Source organism: Rhynchophorus ferrugineus, unplaced genomic scaffold (assembly GCF_030347505.1).
Source record: "Rhynchophorus ferrugineus isolate W39M unplaced genomic scaffold, kcgeb_rfMv2 rfM4, whole genome shotgun sequence".
NCBI lineage: Eukaryota > Metazoa > Arthropoda > Insecta > Coleoptera > Curculionidae > Rhynchophorus > Rhynchophorus ferrugineus.
In genome coordinates this window covers 23160516-23184993 of record NW_027472583.1, presented here as the reverse complement: position 1 = coordinate 23184993, position 24478 = coordinate 23160516, and the positions used below count along the sequence as shown (strand labels likewise).

The 24478-nt window shown below is 31.1% G+C and overlaps 2 protein-coding genes across 3 annotated transcripts; both read left to right on the top strand.

Annotated features, from left to right (window-relative positions):
* Positions 1-249: 249 nt before the first annotated feature.
* Positions 250-8170, top strand: LOC143196672 (beta-galactosidase-1-like protein 2). Its single transcript, XM_076404555.1, has 10 exons — positions 250-720; positions 3542-3756; positions 3819-4005; positions 4106-4304; positions 4367-4517; positions 5788-5893; positions 5964-6126; positions 7464-7594; positions 7649-7791; positions 7847-8170. Exons 1-10 carry the CDS (start codon positions 279-281, stop codon positions 8099-8101), a joined length of 1992 nt encoding a protein of 663 aa, XP_076260670.1. The 5' UTR covers positions 250-278; the 3' UTR covers positions 8102-8170.
* A 1456-nt stretch (positions 8171-9626) lies between these two features.
* Positions 9627-23511, top strand: LOC143195605 (beta-galactosidase-1-like protein 2). 2 transcript variants are annotated; one of them, XM_076402870.1, is made up of 10 exons: positions 9627-9974; positions 12013-12227; positions 14014-14200; positions 16508-16706; positions 16811-16961; positions 18992-19097; positions 19153-19315; positions 20427-20557; positions 20619-20761; positions 23143-23511. In XM_076402870.1, the coding sequence occupies exons 1-10, from the start codon at positions 9767-9769 to the stop codon at positions 23467-23469; spliced, it is 1830 nt and encodes a 609-aa protein (XP_076258985.1). In that variant the 5' UTR covers positions 9627-9766; the 3' UTR covers positions 23470-23511. The 2 variants fall into 2 exon arrangements, with proteins under 2 accessions (XP_076258985.1, XP_076258986.1); XM_076402871.1 differs by lacking the exons at positions 12013-12227; positions 14014-14200.
* Positions 23512-24478: the final 967 nt, after the last annotated feature.

Here is a 24478-nt window from a genome sequence, read left to right as displayed (position 1 = left end):
ACAACAACAATTAAATAATTATTAGCTAATATAGTATATCTGCGGAATATGTTTATAATATATTTTTAAATATAAATAAAAATGTTTTCAAAATAATGTTATGAAGTTTAAAAAACATTATGTAAATATGTAAATAAATAGATGATTATAATATAGCTTTTTCATTTGATGCAAAAAATCTGATATCGTTCATTTAATGTGTAAACACTCAATGGTTACTATCTTAAATATATAAAAGAAACACTCCACATACTTGTGTCACTGTTTTCCGTTTCACTATGGCAAAACATACAGTTTTTTTAGCTTTGGTGCTCTTTCTCGGTATATTCAACGTTGTAGTATCAAATGATTTACCCACCAATTACGAATATTACACAAGCGGTGGTATAACCAGTGGACTCAATGCCGACCAAAACTACTTCCTCTTAAACGGTAGGAATATTAGTATTTACGGTGGTACCTTTCACTATTTTCGAGTGCACAGTTCTCAATGGCAGGACCGCCTGAGAAAAATGAGAGCCGTTGGTCTCAACGCTGTCGAGACGTACGTGCCGTGGAACCTCCACGAGTTCTATTCGGGTTCGTACGACTTCGGACATGGTGGATCTGATTTCCAGGATTTCCTGGATGTGCAGAAATTTATAAAGTTGGCTCAGGAAGAGGATTTGTTCGTGCTGCTCAGACCTGGTCCCTATATCTGCGCTGAATGGGAATTTGGTGGTACGTTTGCTTTTTATTTTTATATATGAGGTTGAATTTTAACCGTCTAATTAAATTCATCTAACCAAAATTTATTACATATCAATGCTCGAACACACTTCTTTGCTATCAAATGTTTAACTATATTTGTAATTTTATCAATCTAATCTATAGTCAGGTAACGTTCCCCAAGGCAACAGTGATGGTTTTTAAACTATCCTGATAGCGCAGATAGCAGCAATATTATTATAATAAAAATAATAGTGATAATAGCGATACCAATCGTTATCGCGTAGTCCCAAAATAAATTTTTTTTTAAATTTAGCATTTGAAACAAAAACACTACAATCAGTGTTACTTTTAACAGAAAATACTGAAAAAAATTGTCATAAAATGTTGACATACGTCCTTTAAAGGTTATGATTATTTAAGTTTAGTTAGTTCAGAAAAGATAACATCTATAGTCAGATCCGTGACTTATTGAGTGATGTGTAAAATGAAATGAAAAAAGACACGCCAGCTTAAAGATCAAGGCTATAATCTATTCAAAATAACAGTGAACTCACGTCATCACCATGTCAAATGTATTGCCTATCGCAATTTATAAAATAGTTTCAAAATCAGGGTGTATTTTTCTTCGCATTTTATTCTAGTTAAAAAGAGATACAATGCTGTCCAATAAGATCGAACATGTGACCAAATTAGCCTACAAAATTTACCTGGATGTCAAATGTCAACATTGTCAAAAGAGAAACATTGTTTGTTGGCGCTTTGCTTGTGTTAATAAATTTCTAATCGCACCTTATTATAACTCTGATTAAAAATTCTGAAACCATTAGATGGTCAGACTCAGAAACATATTGGATCTGAAATCAGTTACTTCGTACCGGACCGAGATAATATATGCATTAGATGTATTATAATGCTAAAATAAATTATATTTAATAATATTATTTTATTTAGATTACCATCTTGTCATATGTCAAAGTCAAAATGAACTAAAACTCAAAGTTGATGCGGCAACATTGCAACCTTTTGACGTTACAAATTTAGATGACGTGAGTTCACTGTTTTATGGAACAGACAATATACATATAGCTGTTCCAAATGCATTTTGTGCAAATGTAAATTTCGTTTTAAATTTGGAGCGGATTTTCTATTTTATTGTACCATAGTTAAAAAGAGACAAAAGGCATCATAGAGCTGTTGGGACATTTAACCGAATAAGTATATAATATTCGATTTGTGTCGGTAACGGCCGACCCTATTATCAAAGGTCTAGAACATTCTTAAAAAGATTAATTATAATAATCAGAGTTTACTAACCGGCAAACATTTTAAACCAAAATTCTAAATTAATGTAACAACATTTCAAAGTTTTGACCTCATAAATTTTGATGACGTGCATTGGCTGTTTTATTGGATAGACCACATCTTATATTATCGTTGAGAAGTGAATTATACATAGATTTATACAAAAATATATTCATATAGCACTACTTTTTTACGGCATACAAGAAAACGAATAAGATGTATACGATTGGCTGGCCCACTTAAAAGGAATAACTTTTCAATTCAGTTCGGTTATCTACAACGTTTTTATTGATCACATGCCCTTTCGTCGTTGAGAAATAACTTTTAGGACAATTAGTGAAACTTAAAAACCTTAACCCAAAATAAAATCAAAATGATGTTAATGCAAACTGTGTTAATAAATGTTGTAATATACTGTTGCGTTGCTAAAAATTTACTAAGTACTTTGCATACGAATATATATTCATTATATTGTCTTCAACAGTATACTCATTCCTTATCCACTTACCCAATCTACATGCTTATATGTCATATTTTTTAATAGATGTAATTAACAATGATATTAATATATACTAATTCAATATACCCTACACAAACCATGTTAAATAACTAATTACAGTTTACATATATGGGCCGAAAAGTATCGGGTCCAATACATAGACGGATAGTTTGGTACTAGTTATTGCATTCACCGCTTTTTCAATTAGTACTAAACTTCAAGTGAAAGCTATTAAAATTTCATGATATTCTACTCATAAGTTTGTGAGCTATGTGTCATTTTCAAAACATTGGATTAAAAACCATTTAGTGTTTTAATTTTACACTGCTTCTTGATGGGAAAAAATACCGTTCAAGCGAAGCAATAGCTTGGAAAGTATTATAAGGACTCAAAAACAACATTAGAACATTGTTTTGCTGGCTTGAAACGTGGTCGTAGAGACACCGATGATACAAAACACAATGGACGTCCAAATGAGGTGGTAACGCCAGAAAATATTAAAGAAATCCACAAAATCGTTTTGAATGATCAAAAATTAAAGTTTCGTGTGTTAGCTAACATCGTAAACATATTAAAAGAACATGTTGGTTTCATATTACATGAGCATTTGACAGTGAGAAAGCTCTGTTCAAAGTGGACACCGCGTTTGCTCACTGTTGACCAAAAACAAAAACGTGTTGATTGCTAAGCAGTGTTTGGCCACGTCTAAATCTAACAAATCGGAATTTTTGCTTAGATATAGGATAATAAATATATACATTCAATTCAGTTTCTTTTTCATTCCTTCTATTAACAATAACCTCTTATAACAATCTGAATTTCATAAAATATTCATAACCATATATAACAATTCAACAAGTAGGTATAAATATAACATATTATTAACAAATAATAAACAACCAGATGTAGATTATCGAAATGCACATGCGCATAGCGAACCAATCATATACTGCAACTTATTAATTACCCTGTAATCTATTTCTTAGTGTTCCCAAAAGAAAAATAGTTATTAAGCTTTTATATTCATAGGTTTACCAGGGTGGCTCTTAAGAGATAAGGACATTAAAGTACGAACCAACGACCCCATTTATTTGAACTACGTCTCCAGATACTACAAAGAATTATTTTCCATATTGGCACCATTACAATTTACAAAAGGTGGTGCTATAATTGCCGTTCAAATCGAAAACGAATACGGAAACACCTACAACAACGACAGAGATTACTTACGCTCACTGAGATCAGTACGTCGATCAGTAACTTCAAGCTTGATTAATAATAACCATTAAAACGTATCGCTTTTTAGATTTTGCAAGAAAATGGAGTCGTGGAGCTCTTCTATACGTCCGATCCTCCCAGTGCTGGAACCGCTGGTGGTTTACCCAATGAAGTTTTGATGACAGCTAACTTTAACAATAACGCTAAATGGAATTTGGATCAACTCAACAGTTTCCAAACAAACAAACCTACAATCACAATGGAGTATTGGTCAGGTAATAAATGAAGAACTCTTGATTGAAAACAGCATCATTCAAGAAGACATCGGCGTATAATAATAGTAACAACTTGTTGGGAACTTCTTGCCTTTTCCAGGTTGGTTTGATAACTTTTCGGGACAACATAGTACTGTTTCCGTAAGTCAATATGTCAGTGTTTACGAAGACATTTTAAGCTATCCTGCTTCGGTAAATATCTACATGTTCGTAGGCAGCACCAATTATGGTTTTAGTTCTGGTGCCGGATTAAATACAAAAGGCACTGATAATAGTGGACTAACGCCAATTACCACAAGGTACATATATTTAAATATTAATAAAATAAATTATCACTAACTTTACGCTAATTATGCTACAGTTATGACTACGATGCCCCAATTAGTGAAGCTGGTGATATAACTGAAAAATATAACGCCACTGCTGAACTACTTGTAAAATACAATCCAATAAAAACACGACTTCCTTCAATACCATCAAAACCTGAAAGAGTAGCACTTGATGATGTTATAGTAAGTATATTTAAGTTATTATGCGCCTTATAAGCTACGGTTTTAATGTAAAAAACTGTTAAACAACTTAATCTAATTGTTATATCCAATGGTTTTGGATTTCTTTACCTAAAATACTAATTTTCTATTTAGCAGCATATTATTATGTTATTCAGTATTCACAAATAACAATCATGGAAGGCTCAAAATTGAATTTTCGACATTAATTGTATTTGCCATTTAATTTGAAGAAATCTACAGTCGAAGCCTATCGGACATTTTTAGAAACTTATGGTGATATTGCTCCATTATATTAAAATTGTCATTGTTTTGGTTTCAACGTTTTGATAGTGATAATTTTGATGCCAATGACAAAGAACGGTCTGAAGGTCCAAAAAAGTTGGAAGGCAATGAACTGGATAAGACTCTGCAGCTCCCAAACAACTTTCAGATAACTTAGCAGTTGACGAATAAACTCTCGAAACGTTTACATGTGTTGGGAAAATGACTACCAGACTGAAAATACCATTTCGAACCGTGCCAATATCAAGATTTCATTGATTTACAAACAATTAAATAATTTTCTGTGACGCATTGCAACTGGCTATGAAAAAATTAATCATATTATGACCGTCCCAAGCTCGAAAAATTATAGATTAGTCCAGAAGACCATAAGCTCATGGCCATAAAGTTTTTTGGTGCATGTGGTGGAATCAGCAATGTGTAGTGTTTTATTAAACTATTACATCAGACATCACTTGAAAACTGTAAACGAACGTATTATTCAAAGAAGACCAACAGAGATTTGCCAGGTACTTGCTTGTATACTGGGAACATTTGCAAATCGGTTGAAAGGATAAGGTTCATGAAAAATATAATATACTCTCAGGGAGAGGATGTAACCCACCATGTTATCATATTTCCAGAGAGCAAGGTTCACATATAAGAGGTCGAGTTGGGAAGACCTAGTAATTAATAATGTTAAATAATAATAATAATAAATTAGTAAAACAATACAATGAATGGTTATTTACATGCTGACAAACAAATAAAAAGGCTCTCAAAGAGCAGTTTCACTAGGAAGCTATTCAAGAAGTGTTCCAATATCGGCAGCAGATCGATTTTATTAAAACGTTCTGTACCAACATTTTCGAACAAATGTCTCTCTAAAGCGAGCGAAAAATAATCAGAGTACAGGCAAGCATCTAATACAATCCATCCAACAGTTCAATCAATATTATTCAATACACTAATTATTTTCTATTGGTTAACATTATTTCATTATTTTTAGATCTCTGAACAAATCTTGCTTTCAGAGATCATTGATCAATTTCCCAATAAACTTGAAAGCGAAAATATAGTTGCTATGGAAAACCTACCTATTAATAACAACTCAGGTGAGTAAAATTAATAACTACACATAAAACACGTCAACCTTAACAAAATATATAATACATTTTTATTTAGGTCAAATGTTTGGATATATAGTATATAGAAAAACGAATATCAACGTAAAATCTGGTGCTATTTTGGAAATATCTGGATATGTTCGAGATACTGTACTAGTTCTAGTCAATGGACAACTTGTCACTCCTGTTTTATCTAGTACTGATGATTTGAATAACTTTGGGTACGTTCCATTCTTCAATAATGCTTAATGAGAAAGCAAAATTAACCACTATTTATTATAACTAATATAAAATATTGTTTCGCCGAAATTAATAAGTTTCAAATAACCTAACTTTTGTTATTATCAGTATTGATGTTTTAGTCACTGACAACTTTTTATTCGTCGATTGTAAGTCTGTTTAAAAATTAGTCTTTTTGTTTTAGAACTAATACAAAAGACTGGGCTTTCCTTCCAAATAACTTTCAGAATAATTTAGATATATAGCTCTTTTGCTATTAATTTTTATAATTTAGAGTTAAAAAAATAATTGGAATTAAAACAGTTGCTGAATGTTATTAATGAAATGGCCATGCTAGATTCTGTTTTACTTCCTTCAGTCCACTCAAAGGGATATCATCAATGTCGTTTTTTTAGCTAGAAACTAGCCAAAAATCCAATGAAGCTTAATCAGTATTATAATGAAAAGGCCTATAGTTATCGATCGGTAATACCAACCCCTCAAGACAAATATATTCACACAAAATGTCCTTAACATTCAAGTAATGTTACTTATTAGTAATTTGGCGCAGAGGAAGAAATTCACAGTGAGCAAGACGATTTTTACACCCTACTATTTCTTAATCACAATAGGATATCTTGTTTTTGATTTTCTCTTCAGATATTTTACTCACAATCTATCTTATGTCTTATATATTGAGACAAAGTTAGTGCGCTAACGTTGAACAAAGCAACCAATAACATTTAATTAAACATTTTTTTATTAAACCATAAGGGAAAGGTTTTTTCTTTTCAAGTTTTGCCGAGCCGCTAAATATGGGTGATATTCAGCGTTATCATGATAGAATGCAATACTTTTACTGTTGATTAAGTCTGAATAATTTTTTTAATTGCCTTGCTTCAATCGCATTCGTTGTCTTTTAATCCATTCTCTATGATTCTTCGACAATTAAATATTTTTCGCATACTGTTCCAACTTAATCTATTATATTTTTGCCTGCAATACATTAGGAAATGAAGTATCTGGTTTCCTTTGTTATCCATTCATATGTGATTTTTTTTAATTAGCAATAACTTTTCATGGAACAAACTTATCACATTACAGTTAAATTGAGTGTTCTATTGACTGTTATCTTTGCAACCTTTGTTAAACATAATTAATATAATATGTTAATAGGAAACTCCGAAATTACGTATTTCCTAACCGAACTATTATAATTACATGTATGGTGAAAATGTCTTTGATACATTACAAAAATAAATTGACTTTATCTACAAATCGTTTATAATCCATAAGGTAATATAGTTGATGACATAATAAAGCATCAAATCTAATTCAGATACTGGAGGCTCGCCAACTCTACCATTATTCTCACGGATCAAGACTTAGAGGACGCTACCATTGACTTGGTAGTAGAAAACTTATCCAGAAACAACTATGGAACACTAGATCAATTTCAGCAATTTAAGGGTATTTATGTTTACTATAATTTTAGCTTTCTCTCTTATATTATTTATTGAAAAGGGCTAACCGATAATGTCTACATTGATGATGAGAAAATCAAAAACTGGCAAATAGTTCCTTTGGAATTCAAGAGACAGTGGAATCTTCAACTTTCAGGATGGCATGAAGTTCGTACTAGAGAAGCTACTCCCGCCCTGTACAGAGTAAGAAATATATTCATTTTATTGTTGATACAACTAAGAAAATTTTCCTGTGCAGGCATCATTTACCGTTACCGACCTCCGAGACACCTATGTAAATGTTCAAGATTGGCTGAAAGGTATCGTTATTATAAACGGATTCGTATTAGGAAGGATATTTGCTGTTGGACCTCAACAAGCTCTTTATCTACCAGCAGCCCTTCTTAGGGAAGGAGTGAATGAAATTATAGTATTTGAACATTTTACAGCCCCTGATGTCATAAAGTTCTCCAAAGATCCTATTTGGGGACTAGGCACATACGTTAAAAATTAATAATATATATTGCAATTAGTATTGCTTCAATATTTATGTAATATATGTAAATAAAGTAAAAAAGTTCAAGTATTTTCTTTATATATGTATATAACAAGCATTTGGTAGTAATTACTCAATTAACTGAAAAAGGAGTCAATAAGTGAACGACGGCTTCCTGAAATCCAATAAATAATGTATTTATCCAAAAATGTAATTGGAAATATTTTCGTTACAGTAGGTAAACTGGACCAGTTTATATCTTGTAACGAAAAGTAGAGCAAAAGAAAGCAAATCTTAAATATGGAAGATGAGATTCTACAGAAACGTCGTCAAGACATCAAAGACGCACATATCTTGACACGCTTTAAACGAATGAAATTCAACGTCAATGTTGCCAATATATAAATTAATTAATAAATAAATTAAATAAAAACAATTAAAATAAATTTTACCATGATAATAATCCTTTATAAATATATTGAAGATTAAATCAACACAACAACAACATATTGATATAAATACTTCGCCAAAATATATTTCTTTAAATATATTAATCCTTTAAAAAATTAATGCTATTTTACAAAGCATCATCTTAAAAGGCAATACAATTTGGCACTATTCAAATATTGAATTCTTTCATTTCTACTTGAACATATCTGGGTCTATATTCTGTCCAATATTTTCAAAACAGTATATGGCTATACAACACGTTTTAAGAAGTTAATATGCATTATAACGAATATCGATTATAATTTAGTCTAAGAAAGGTGAAAAATGCTAATATCACTCTTCTTTACGTCCTACGCACATAAAATGGCGCCCATAGACAAAAGAGACAACAAACGCATCATAGAAATGAAATAATCTTAGCAGATCTTAGCATAGCAATTCAAACAAAGCAATAAAATGGACGAAAAGGGTGTCTCCAGTGTCATTCATATGGCGATATCATCATTACTGAATGAGTTGAATAAATAATGATTAAGTACTACTGGAAACGTTTGATACGTATGCTCTGTAGGTAAAAATGAACGTAATAATAATACAATAATTGTTTTCTTTTAGTTTTTAAAAGAACTCTCAATGTTTGCTGCCTGAAAATAAATGTCCTTGTTTGTTTATCATTTCCTGGGGTTTGAGGTTGAAGTATAAATTATTGTTGTTTTCTCTTGGATTTGCCAGATAACAACGGAATGATATATTACGTACGCCATCTGTTGAAGAACATTGCTAATTAATCCGACAAATAATAAAAGTATTATAGTAGTTAATCAAAAATATACATGTAACAATACCAAAAAATAGATATACGTTGACATATCAAATAGTATCAAGGATCAATAATATATTACCATATTTATATTAGATAAAATAATCTTATCTGATACTTAATATTATATAATCACCTTTAAAACACTTTGTTTTCATTAGTATAGCAACATGATTAAAATCATTAGTATCATTTTCATTAGTGTAATATATTTATTATCGATTAATGAATGTAATTGCTTTAAAACTGTTAATGAAAGTAATTATGAATATTATACGAGTAATGGGATCCAAAGTGGTTTAAATGCTGATCAAACTTACTTTCTACTAAATGGGCGGAATATTACGATTCTCAGTGGAGCCTTCCACTACTTCCGTGTTCACAATTCCCAATGGCGGGACCGTTTGCAGAAAATGAGAGCAGTAGGTCTCAACACAGTTGAAACCTACGTACCATGGAACTTGCACGAGCTTCATCCGGGATCGTACGACTTCGGTGATGGTGGGTCCGATTTCGAAGAATTTCTTGACATCAAAAAATTCCTAACACTAGCTCAAGAAGAGGATCTATTCGTTATATTGAGACCTGGACCTTATATTTGCGCTGAATGGGATTTTGGTGGTAAGATATGTGTAGAGAAATTTTCAGTTTTGTCATTTTGATGAAACTTTTACTAAAAAGAAAGAAATTGAACCACATTATAATTAGTATTATGTTAGCTAGCTACTAATTTTCTTTAATTTCTTTTTAATGCCGTTTAGCTTCCACACAAGAGAAGCGGTATTTAGATTTAACAGAACGTGACATGTCTATTAGCGTTTCAAATTTTTCATCCTTTTGCTTGTATAATAATAATTTTTCTTTCAACGCATAGCTCAGAAGTATCAATGTATCAGAAATAATGTATTATGTATTTTAATCACCGATACACATTGGTGAAAATGTAAAGTACGAATGTAAACAACCTAACCTAACAATTAAATTCGATGATTTTCTTTTTATCCGGTGTATACAGAAACTAATCATGGAACAGTCAAAGCAGCATTTTCAAGATTAATTACTTTAGCTGATAGTTTTGAAGAAATCTGCTGATATAGCACATCAAATACTTTTAGAAAACTGTCGGTTTTGGTTTCAATATTTTAACACTGATGATCTTGACGTCAATGCGGGTAATAAATCCAAAATTATCTTTAAATATTAAATCTACATAATTTGATCACAAATGATTAAAATCGCAACATTTTTGGACTTCAATGAAATATTTAATAGAGGAAAGTAACTAAACATCGGCTACCATTTTGTTTTTGAGGTCAAAAGTAAAAAAATATTTAAAAATCAACATTTTATTAACGTAATATTAATCTATCATATATTTTTAGATAACACCCATATATGTTTTATATCTCTCTTGGTAAACTATATTATGAAAATTGAGCATGAGAGAAAATTGTAAAATAGTTACTAAATATAGAACAGTTACTCAAATATAGGCTATAATGTGAACTTAAGTATATTCTAAGAAAATAACATTCACATAATGCTTATCTAGTAATAAATTAAATAACTTTGGTAATTTTGGTAAGAAATTAATTATTTTACTTTCAAAAATCACATTCGCAAGTGTCAAATTGTAGCCCTGCACAGTCATTATGTGCCCAAAGCCTCAAGCATTTAACCCAGAGCTCTCCATTTGTGTTTTCTGGAAAAAGTTACTGGTAGAACATACATTTTACATCTACAGAGTCAAAGGCTTCTTTTCCTAATATGGCATTCACCATATAATGGCAAATAGTGGCAAATTCACCTTTATCTCAATTCATCATTTCAGTTCATCTCCTTACCTCCACTATCTATCACATCATTGTAATTTTTGTTTCCTTATTTCTAGATTTTTTTCTGTTCTTTGCCAATATTTTTCTAGTACATCTCGTCCAAAACTCGAAAAAAATATTAACGTTCCCAAATGTTCTTGCAGTTGACGTTCCTGTAGGCATTCTAAGTGACAGTTTATCTTTATGTCGTTTCAGAAATAGTCTTAGCCATGTTTTGCCTACTATGTCAAATTCACGGAATGGATTTTAAAAGTTGCTAGGCTCCGTAACATATATGCCATTATGCCCTTGTCAATCCAGAAAACTTACTTTCCATCATCAAAACATATTCTACCGAAACATTATTCAACTGTGTATCTAACACTATTTTCCTGCCTAATATTATGGCAGCCGCTTCTTCCGGAGTATGCTCAATTTTTAATCTTAAACATTCCAAAATCGTTCTCGGTACTTTGAAAGTATTTGCTGCTTTTAAAGTACCTATTTTCTTCTCGCGAACTATTTTTATGGTTTTATCGTTTGTTTTACATTCAAATTTCTTTTGATTCTTTTGATTTTGTCGGTGAAGTTTTGAAAAAGTAAAATAAATGTAAAAAAGCACTAAAAACAGTTGTTTAGCCACCTAAGCACAACCACCTGAATGGCTATCCCATATATCGATACTTTACAAGTCATACATTACAAACAATTAATCAATTGGAAAACATAAAATTAAACTGATATCCTATATATAACAATGTTTAACAATTTAAAAAACAAAATATCGATATCAACATATTTGCTATCCTCAATTTCAATGGAAAAGAATTAATTATTTAATTTAGGTCTACCCTCATGGCTACTGCGGAAGAGTTCGATGAAGATTCGTACCAACGATTCAGTTTATATTAACTATGTATCGAAATATTTCAAAGTACTCCTCGGTTTGATAGAACCCCTCCAGTTCACAAAGGGAGGCTCTATAATTGCTGTACAAATAGAAAACGAATATGGCCATATAAGAAATGAAGATAAAAGTTACTTACGGTCAATTATACAAGTAAGAACGTTACTATTATGAATTTAAACCAATTTCATTATAAGTTGTACAAACAAGTTAATCAATGGGTAGTGGGTCGAATGAATTTGGCGTTTCCTTCTGGAAGTTTGCCTGATGGGCGCCACGTGGTTTTGGGCTCTCTCCGATATCCCAAACCACGACGGGGATACGGCACTAAATAATATATTAACTAACAACACAATGTCCTATTATCCAAAAATATCCTATATATATCCTACTATGACATTATCGTTCCATGAAAAAATATTCAATATTGAAATATGCCCATTGTTATATCTTGTAAATAAAGCTGACATACAGTCCTCGAAAACCACCACTGTGGCAACATATACTGACGATACGGCGATTTTATCATCTCATGGCAATCCAGTATCAGCAAGAAATCAACAAGGAATCTCCAACTTCATCTCAACAACATCAATTTGTGGTTGAAAACATAGAGCATCAAAGCAAACGAGACAAAATCTACTCACCTAAAGTTCACACTGCGCAGAAGGACTCAAATATCTGGGAGTGTATTTGGATCCGCGCTTAAATTGGAAGAAACATATACTAGTAAAGCGTAACCAACTTAGGCTTAAACTGAACCAGATCTATTGGCTCATAGGGTGTAAATCTAAATTATCTTTGGATTATCAGATATTACTGAATAAGTCAATGTTTGGGCCCATGTGGTAATGAACTGTAGGGTACTACTAGCAAATCCAATATGGTCATCTTTTAGAGGTCATCGTTAATGCCCAGTAATACCAGTAACAACACAATTCAGCGCAATATCCCACTGTAAGTTACTCTGAAATAGTTCCAGTGGTAACGCGTAGGTTAAAACGTTTACTACCATCCGACCTGTTTAATAGATATATAAAATAATTTTTAGGAAAACACAGAATGGTAATCAAATTAAGTATAACTCTAGTTTTTAAGGTTGTAAAGGAGAACACTTGAAGCTATATTCTACATGTCATTTCATAACAAAAATCTCATTATATACTTATTGCCCATTGGGCAGACCTGCTATGTGACTATCATACCATGTGGCACTATAACAACTGCACTAAGTGACTAAGTAAAGAACTAATTCTCCAAAAGCAAAACAAGAATGGTTTTCTGCCAAAGCATCATGACTGAGTACGACGAATTGATTTTGTTATTTTGAATCTACTGAACCAAACCATCAACTACAAGAAAAAAGCTAAATATTGAGAGCAAGAAGTTAATACTCGACATCTGATGGTATTAGCCGATAGTGATCTGTTATAAACTGCTCCAGCGTAATAGAACCATAACTGAGAATAATCTATGCATTTAGTAGAGCATTTATGTCTATTCAATTCAAACATATGTCAAAATATATCAGTGACTCCTGTACAAGCTTATAAACTAGCATTGTATGCCAATTTGTCAATATGCCAGTTTTTTTCAGCAGGCATGCCATCAATATATATTTAACATGGCAACACTCAGCCACATATTGCAAAAGGCGTAAATGAAACTATGGAGGTACCTCATAAATCTTAATTGGTTTGTTCGAATAGCACTTCACTTCTTCTGAAGGGAATCTTCTTACGAGTTTATTTTTAAATTGCGTGAAAAGATGAAGAGTTTCTCGCACGTGATATATGTGCTGTCTCAAAGAAAAACGAGAAAAAGTCATATATTGTATAAATTTGCTTAAAAAACATAGAAATTCTAAAAAAGACCTGAAAACTTGTTTGTACGCTCTATAATAATCTAATAACTCAAAATCCATTATTTATTTTTTTAGATTTTACGAGACAATAATGTAGTTGAACTTCTATTCACATCTGATACGCTTAAATCGAAAACAGCTGGTGCTTTACCAGGGGAATATCTGATGACCGCTAATTTTAACGATGACGCTAAAAATAACCTGGACACACTTAAAACTTATCAGTCAAACAAACCAAACATGGTTATGGAATATTATGCAGGTATTCTCTTGTTTTCATTATTTAAAAACATATATAGACAACATCAGGTCAAGTAACACCGGGTTTTTATTTTTATTATCAATATTTTATATAATTATTTTTGGACTAAATTGATATTATGTTGTTATTGTGATATCTTTTCAGTTTATCGTATATTATGTTTGCTCCGAAAAAGTTTCAAATGTGGTTCGAAAAAGCAAATCGAGAAAACCAGTTACCAATAACCTAAGCCAGCATAACTCGTACTGTCGCTTAAATTCAGACGAATCCTAAGAGATAGAGTCATTAAAAATTGGAAAACCAAAAAAGGATAATTGTGTTAATAGCGGAGAAAATTACTATGAAATTATGTTTATCAAACACTAACTTCAACAGTAGTTTGTCTGCTCTAGCTTCATGAAAAATAAAAAATTATTTTAATATTAATAATTTAACAACAATCACAAGAACGATCCAAAGAGAAAACCACATAATTTCTTTGTCATTGTCATCCTTAAAATTGATTATCGCAAATACATAGAAACTAAAAAACTATATTTAATTATCAAATATATTCAACACACCATATGACCAGTTTGACAGCTGACAGTTTAAAACCCCATAAGAAAGACTACAGGCAAGTGAACAAGACGTAGTATATGATTGTTTCATTGTGCACATGTGCATTATGATATTATACATCTGGTTATATTTATTATTTACTAATTTTATAGTTCTGTTTTTACTTACTTGTTAATATGTTATATATCATTATGAATGCATTAGTTACATGTGTTACATATGAATACATTGTTAACATTAGTTATTTATTGGTAGTGAACGATATAAAGAAATTATAGTGAAACTGTGAAGACAAATTCAGTTAAGACGGAAAATATAACATAATTAACGCCAGTAAGTTAGTTATATTACTATATATTACTACATATTACTGGAATAAAATTTATTCGAAAGATTAACTAAAACTAAATTATGATTAAACATTATTATATGTTCTATATATAACAATATTAACAGAATTACCAGGGTATGGTGTATATTTTCAAACCTCAGATAATCGCAAATAATGTATGTTATGGTAGGGATATCATGTATCCTAGTGGTTATTAAAAAATATGATGTGTAAGCATGTACACTTGATAAGAATATTTAAACCACCCATTCCTGGATTGCAAACAATATTCTATATATTTGTAGTATGAAAGGTGCATAAATATTACTATATGAAAAACTGAGGTTACAAAAGAAGAATTCACACTTACAAGAAATATTTAGAGTACATTAGTGGTATGAAAAAAAAACAAATAAAACAATACTATTAGAATATACATAACTGAATATATCGATGTTGTTACTTCGATATTGAAATATATCGTCTTTAACACCAACTTTTTAGTTAATTTCATTTTCATTAATATTTTCGACACTTGAGTTAAGAGCTTTTATTTATATTATTTTTAGTTACAGTGTAGAAGAAAGGCATATTAGTAAGTTTAAATAACATAACATAAATATCTATTGATTCAAGTTTTATTTTATTTTGAGTTCAGTTTTTCAACTTTAAATTCCACTAATTGTTATAAAATATTGAATGTGATGTGAGCATTGTGACGAATTGTTTTTCAATGAGAAACAATATCGTTAAATTTACTCTCAACGAAATACGATTCTGTAAACGATGAAATCGTCATACATAATCAAAATAAATAGAAATATTATTCATGTTATTTAAGTGTTCAGGCGCTTACTTCCCTGTGCTCTACCCGAAAAGTAAATAACTCATAATTGTTAAAAGTTAGTGTTAGTGTAGTATATAACTAAAAATCTCGACTGAAGCAAGAAGCTTGATGGCCACAGACAGCGAAAAGAAATGCGCTGAAGATCATTTTCGCCTTGATGAAGATCAAAAAACCTCCATGTTGAAAAGCAAATGCATCCACAACATGTCATTGTTTTTGGTATGACTATTACTGATGTTAAATATTGCGACCTAATAACTTAATTCGTTCTATCTAAAATAGCTGATATTGATAATAATACATTATCATAAACAGTACAGAATGCGAAACAGCTCAGTTACTGCATAAAACATTCATATCATGTAATTTAACACCGCTTGATTTCTTTCTCCAGTATTCGTGACTTCGAAGCTGCCCACAACTACTCGTGTATTAAAAAAAGAGATTTAAGTTGCATCAACTAAATTCTTAATATATGATGCATACATAATGCAATCCATCCGTACTATATATCTTATACCGTACTATAATGTATGACACCATACAAAATATATCAAACTTCTTTCAGGGTGGTATGATCAAATTAACGAAGAACATAACACCCTGGATTTGGCAACCTACAAAAGGGTATACACAGATATTCTAACATATCCAGCTTCTGTCAACATATACATGTTCGTTGGAGGTACCAATTTTGGATTTACAGCCGGCGCAAGTGATGCAAGTAGCGATATGAATAACGCAGGACTTCAACCAGTTACTACGAGGTACTTAGAGTTTTTAGAAATATACGAGTATTACTACAACATTTATGCTATTGTTAGAATTTAAAAAATATATTTTGGGATCTAATGAAACCTATTTTATCCAGTTATGATTATGATGCACCAATCAGCGAATGTGGAGACTTAACCGACAAATATTTTGCAACAGCTGACATGATTGGTAATTACAGCAGGCAGAAACTTGACTTATCAATCGGGCCCATCGATCCAAATCGTACTTCTTATCGCGATATCGAGGTAAGGCAAAAATAGTTTTTTAATGGATTATTGTTTACAAATGATTTGAAGAGATCATTTCTAAATCATAATTCTTAGTTAAGCTCTTTATAAATGACTTTGAATAAAGTTCAAGCTGATAACGATGATAATAATGATGATTACACAAGTATACATGGTTTTGGACCTTAGCAACCAAAAACTGTTTATAATGTAAATTGGAAGCTGAAACAAAATCAGCAGCCTGTTTTTTTTAAATTGGTTCTAATTTTAGAAATAATCAATAAATTCATTATTTTAGTATATTTGGACATTAACGGACTTAAAGGGAATTAAAAAATATAAATCTGTAATAAACAGAAGTTGAACTGAGTCTTTTATACTGCTGGAGATCTGTTTCAAGTGTTAGGGTCCAACAGCAATGGACAATGGACATTTCAAGTCCTGTACGCGTTACAAAACAATTTCGATACCCATGGCTTATCAGTATTTACTGCAGAAAAACTAAAGTACTGTAAATAGGCATCTTTTAGTACATTAGTTATAATTTTTTCACCTTTACTGAATGTCCACGTCTTATATAATATCCACAAACATAACAGAAATATTTTAAATCGAGCCAGCAACGTTGTCTCTGCATTTTCACGTTCCGAAACACAATCAAAGCACAAACACAAGTTCCAAATGATGTTTAGTGTAACGTCGTCAACTGACAGTCGTTATAAGAGATAAGATATTACCATGGCCAAACTCGCAAACTAGAACCAATGTTGACACAGGAATTGAAAATCCGAGTTCAGTGCATTCAGTGCGTGAAATCCGTTCGAATCGTTCTCATTTGTTCGGGTCCAAAAGTTGACCCGAATTTGTAAACGTGTGCTATTTAAAACTGCCACAATAATCTCTTCTCAGCATTATTGTTACTAAGAACACCTCAATCGATATTACTTAAAGTGATAAAACTAAAATATCATTCAATAAACTTAAATGTCGTTCGTCGAAAGAAGACAACATTATGTGCTGACAACTTTTAATTTTGTTCATTATACAGTAATGACAAATATCCTCACGCAGCACTTTTTGGCGTCAATTTCCATAGAAAATTCATCTGATATCATAATAGGTCAATTGAAAAGTCCCGGGCCTGACACACAGATGGTGCTACTAGAATTAAATCCATATGTTTTTCAGTTAGTCCTAACCCTAGAAAGATGCGTGTATAAATTTGACAGCTCTCGGATCATTAGTTTATGAAATATAACATTTTGAGTGGAGCAATTTTTGTTATTATAAAAAATATGGATAAAAAGAAATTTTGCGTGTTGATAAACTATTGCTTTTTGAAGGGAAAAAGTACAGTTGAAACAGAAAACTTGGCTTGATGCCAAGTTTCCGGACACTACCCCAGGAAAATCAACCATCAAGGATTGGTGTGATAAGTTTGGACGTGGTGAAATGAGCACCGAATACAGTGAATACAATGGACTTCCAAAAGAGCTTGTTACCGACGAAAACATTTCAAAAATTTACAAAATAATATATGTGACAATGGATGAAACATGGCTCCATCATGTCCGTGTCAAACATCCATGAATTGGCCTTCGAATTGCTTTCTCGTCCACCGTATTCTCCAGATCAGCCCCCCCAGCGACTATTTCCTGTTCTCAAATCTCAAAAGAATGCTCGCAGGGAAGAAAGTTTCGTCGAATGAAGAGGTGATCGACGAAACTGAGTCTTATTTTGGAGTAAAGGACAAATCGTACTACAAAAATGGTATCGAAAAGTTGGAGGGTCGCTATAATCAGAGTATCGCCCTTGAAGGGAATTATGTTGAATAAAAAAACTAATTTTATAAAAAAAAATGTGTTTTACTATGATAGGCCGGGGACCTTTCAATTGACCTGTTATAATGATATGAAAATGAAAAATACAAATAGTTATAAAACAATTTTAAATATTCAATTAGCAGTTACCTAAAACAGTTCATTCAAAAATAGTTAAATTCTGAGTAAGATTAAAGTTATAACGTTATAATACAACTGAAATTTTAGATTAAGGAACAAATCTTACTTTCCGAGATTATCAATAATTTTACGGGCATAATAGAAAGTGAAAACGTTATGCCAATGGAATTACTTCCTATCAACAATAACTCAGGTACGTATTGAGAAACTATATAGTAACAGCTACATAAAACATGTATATCGTTTAGGTCAAAATTTTGGTTATGTCGTATACAGGAAGAAGTATATCAACTTGACCGCTAACGCTGTGCTGAAAATATCAGGTTACGTAAGGGATCATGTACTGGTACTAGTGAATGACCTACTTATCAATCCAGTTTTAAGCCATCCAGATGACTTGAACAAATTTGGGTAAAGTATTAAAAACTTTATATGGTGCTTATTTATAAAAGAATACTAATAAATAGCATTATTACTACAGACAGTCCCTGTGAAATTAGGGTACATGTTATAGAATAGTATGTCTCAGGATAGTCCTAAATGACTGCTATAATATATACAGCGATTCAAGTTATTGAAGCATTTTAGTGATTACTTCAAAATTAATTTGCTCATTTTCATTATGGAACTAGTAAACCTGACAATAACATTTCATCTCTCGATACTACTGAACTTTGATTCTGAACTTGATTGAAAATATCCATCTTACCAAAATATATTTTGTATTCCTTTGTAAACCAAGAGCTTGAAGTCAATGCTTGAGTTTCTCATAAATTAACAGTAAAAAAAAATTAATTTACCACATTTCCATTGATCAATTGTTGAAGAATCAATAGAAGGAAGGTGATCATGAATTACTCAAACCTAACCCATAATGCGATTGAAAAATTGATGAATACAATCAATTAACGGAAGAATAATTGGTTGTGAAGTTTTGATGCATCCACCGTATAGTCCGGACTTTGCCCTATTCGACCACTATTTATTCAAATTTTCACTCAGAAATCTTAAATATTCTGCTATAACGGAATCATGGTTTTCCCAGAAAGGTCGTAAAAGGTCGTCGATAAAAACAATTCATATATCGAGCATTGTTTAAAATGTATATGAACAAATTCGCATTAAAAAAACCTGAAAAAAAAAAACGAAATAACATTATTCCCAATATTAGATAGAATATTAGACCACAAAAATATGCATAGATAGATACATCGCAAAAAAGATAGCAATGAACAGCAATTTAAGAAAATTATATAAAATAGTATTATGATTTAAAAATAGTAGATTTATTTCATCTAGTTCATTTTCTGTTCAAATCGACGTAACAATTGTTAAATTTTATTTCTAGATTGATTAAAGGCCATCATTTAGAGTATTTAATATTATGGAATAACCGCAAATTCAAAGGAGCTAAGTAGGGTGTACAAAACAGTTGCTAAATAACATGACCTGATATATAGCTTCATTTTACAAATAACATTCCTTGTTGACAGAAAATCCCATACTACAAAATATTTTTCAGGTTTTGGCGCCTGAAAGATTCTACGATCGTTCTCACTGATAAAGATATAGAGAATGCCACAGTTGACTTGGTCGTAGAGAACAATTCCCGCAACAATTACGGAAGCTTGGATCAGTTTCAGCAATATAAAGGTGATTATTAAAAACACAATTGGTTATAAAAAATCCATCAATTATTATTTTGCATTCTTAGGTTTAACTGATGATGTCTTTATCGATAACGAGCCCATAAGAAACTGGCAAATAATGCCATTGGAATTTAAGAAATCTTGGAATCTTCAGTTATCTGGCTGGCATCCAATAATAACAAAAGAAGCTACACCAGCATTATACAGGGTAAGCCTACATAGATTAAGGCATTTTGTTAAATTCTTACAAAATTGAGTCACTAAATTTGTGACTAATAAGTGTTCTTCAACAATACAGTACAGTGTTAAGTATCTCATTTTAAAAGATTATTTATAATTTTTATAACATTTCTATGTTTTATAAATTGTTACATAGATAGAAATAGTGATATATGGGAATCAGGATCAATAATCCTTTTTTTTAAATAGTAACTTTTCTCTTAAGAAAATTAAAATTGTAAGTAATTTCTTTGATTATCTTTCAAATTAAAATTACTATTATTATCATTTTCATAATAATTATAGTAATAATTTAACAATAATTTTTTTCATAAGATTTTAAATAATTTCACTAATTATCTTTCAAATCAAAATTACTATTATCATTTTCTTTACTAATAACTGACACTATATTCAACAGTTAAGAGTGAAAAACGCCTACAACTACTAAGTGTATGATAAATTGGTACATCAAAACTGTTTTATCTTATGGAAAGAAAAATCGACTTGTTGATGGTTGATGGTGGGGTAGTCAGGGCCGTATTACATAACATATGCATATATATTAATCAAAATTAATTTTGCTAGTGGTGACAATTTTCCCTTGTTTTCGATCTTTCACATCACATGTAAACATTTAAAAAACAATTAATTCATCAACTGCTAAGCTATCTGAAAATTCTTTGAGGTTTTGAGTTACAATTTCGTGCAATAAGTCTTTACTAGTACACTAGACTTCGTTCGGCTAAACAATTCGTTGTTTTCGAAACCAACACAGGAAATTGGAATATGATGGAGCAGCATCACCATAAGTTTCTAAAAGTGTTTGATTGGCTTGGGTGGCAGATCTCTTCAAATCAAAATACAAAAGTGGTGAATATAGAAAGTCTAATTTTAAACGTCTGTGGGGCACTATTGTTAGACTTCATTGCCACAATACGTCCTTCAATCTGTTCAAGTGTAACTCATTAAGTAACTCAAATTTAATTCATTTTTAAATATAAACACATGTAAACGTCTGGATAAAAGTCAATTATCAACTGCTAAGCTGTCAGAAAATTCTTTGAGAGTTTAAGCTGCGTTTTTGTTCGATAGATGTTTGTGCTGGAAATCAATATCAACCATTTAAAACATTTTTATTTCCAAAAAGCTGACCATACGTTTCTAAAAGTATTTGATTAGCATCTATATACAATGAAAAACTCAATAATATTAAATGGGAAATTGATTGATAGAATGTTCACCAATAGATATCGTTAATTAAAATATAAACAAGCACCCAATATCACTACGTAGTATAAAACAAAGTCGCCTTTTCTGTCCCTATATCCCTATGTGCGCTTAAATCTTTAAAACTATGCAACGGATTTTGATGCGGTTTTTTTCAATAGATAGAGTGATTCAAGAGGAAGGTTTATATGTATAATACATGCATAATATACTAAGGCAACATTGCTAATTTTAGAGGTTTCTAACGTGATGTCGTAAATTAACCTATTTTTTTAGGCTTATTTAGCAATTAGCAAAAACGCTGCCTAACCCTACGAGTTAGATCAAATTAATGTACTACAGTATTGTACACCATAAAAAGGTCTACAAAAAAGTCCGCGATAGTATATGTTTATCTTTTAGGGATAACCCACATTAACCATTTTCATTGTTTACTTTTTACGTGAGAAAATGGCTTATTTACGAAGCTATTTTAAGCAATACGGCATTAATCCTTATCGAATTAAGTACCTTAAATACAGTGTGCAATTAATATAGATCAATATGGTTCCTTACAGCATGTAAATTAAACAAATATTTTCGGAGATATTACAAATTTAAAATTTGCGTTTAAAAATGTGTAATGTAATAAAAATTGTATGAATTTAGATATTCCAAAGATAGCAGGAAATCTTCATAGTAAGTATAGGGGAAGAGGAATTGTTTTACTTCAAATTTAATGCGTGCAGGCCAAGGGCAGTAATGAATGAACCAAAAATACTGGATCGATTTTAATCATGTTTTCATTGAGTGACATAGGCATATATATTTTATGCCTGTGCAAAGTCGGAGCGGGCCGCTATGTTTTTATATACAACGTTCATATTTTTTCTGTAGTGTATTTAATTTAGTATCAGCATTGCACCCGTGCGAAGCCGGGGCGGGTCGCTAGTAATGAATATAATAATAATAATAATAATATACATTCAAGAGCATTTATTCTATATTTCTATATTTACCCACATACCTAATCTAACAAATCCTCTGTCCTACTCTAATCAAAATCTGATAACTTATGGAATAATGTTTTAAATAAATTATAATAAATGGGTTCTCCTACATGTAATTTTAAAAACCAATAAAATTTTTATATAATCTTAGGTTACATTCGAAGCAAAATTACCTCTGCTCGACACCTTCGTCGACGTCCAAAACTGGAGGAAGGGTATCGTAATAGTCAACGGTTTTGTTTTGGGAAGACACTTTGCCGTTGGTCCCCAACTGACTCTGTATCTGCCGGGTGGGCTTCTTCGTGAAGGAACAAATGAAATTATTATTTTTGAACACTTTACTGCGCCTGATAAAGTGTCATTTACAGTAAACAATTTATGGGGTGTAGGATATTATCTCACATCGATCAGTGAGACACCCACCATTAAAAAGCACATGTTTCTCTTGATATATATCATTTATTTCATTTTCAGATAATGTATTTTTAAAGATATGAATAAATTTCTTAAATAAAATAGATTGTTGATTTATTAGTTTTATTCATCTTCCTTAACCAACAATGAGTGTTAAATTACTAGATAATAGCGGAAGTTTTTACTACTACATTTTGCTCTACCAAATTATTCACATCATCTTTGATCCCTATCATAATAGCATTGATATATATGACGAGTAAATACTCTTCACAGTAAAGATACATCAGTTGTTAAAAATTCCAAGAACAACACTTTGAGATAAATATATATATATACAATAACGTTCAGTGCTATATAACATAATGCCATTTGTTATAAATCCCTCAAAATTATTTACATTTCTATAATATACTTCTAATACACGTCTTTTTTCACGTTGTTTAAATCTTCAAGATACCTTAAACAATCTAATACTCAAGAGCATTCTTATGAAATCAATCCTTATATACATCTGCTAAAAATATAGACTCTTTTGAGGCTCTATGTCAATTCAAGATTCAAACTGTATTTTCATAGGTCAGTTCGATCGTGTAACGAATAATTACGTGAACATTGACATTATACGGAAATGTTAAAAATAGATAAACTCTAATTTTTGTGATATTCAGTAGGTTAAAGTTTTTAATTTAGAAGAAATTTGTAAATATTAAGAACATTTGGTAATATTACTTAAAATATGATTAGTATTTTTTTAATGCCATCAAAATCAAATTTGTAAAAAAATCCCTACCTAGTGGTTGGATCTACACAGAATCAATTGGTTGCTCATGAAGTCACTTCTGGTCTTTTCTCTTTAAATTAATCTCTGGAGTGTCCATAAACTTAAATTAGAAGCTTTTTGCATTCAGAAAGCCAATCACAGGTTATTATCTCAACTCAACTTTTAACAGTGTTTTTGAAGACATTTTGTGACCAACTAATTGTAGCTATAATCTGCTTTGTTCCCTAAACATCGATATATAACTCCATTAAAATCTTCCCAAGCCCTTTCTTTCCTTCCCTTTCTTTCT

Coding starts and splice junctions, on each gene's coding strand:
- LOC143195605 (XM_076402870.1), top strand. CDS start 9,767: ATGAGAGCAGTAGGTCTCAACACAGTTGAAACCTACGTACCATGGAAC. Junction 16,962..18,991: donor CTTCTTATCGCGATATCGAG/GTAAGGCAAAAA, acceptor CTGAAATTTTAG/ATTAAGGAACAAATCTTACT. Junction 20,558..20,618: donor TCAGTTTCAGCAATATAAAG/GTGATTATTAAA, acceptor TTGCATTCTTAG/GTTTAACTGATGATGTCTTT.
- LOC143196672 (XM_076404555.1), top strand. CDS start 279: ATGGCAAAACATACAGTTTTTTTAGCTTTGGTGCTCTTTCTCGGTATA. Junction 721..3,541: donor CGCTGAATGGGAATTTGGTG/GTACGTTTGCTT, acceptor TTATATTCATAG/GTTTACCAGGGTGGCTCTTA. Junction 7,595..7,648: donor TCAATTTCAGCAATTTAAGG/GTATTTATGTTT, acceptor TTTATTGAAAAG/GGCTAACCGATAATGTCTAC.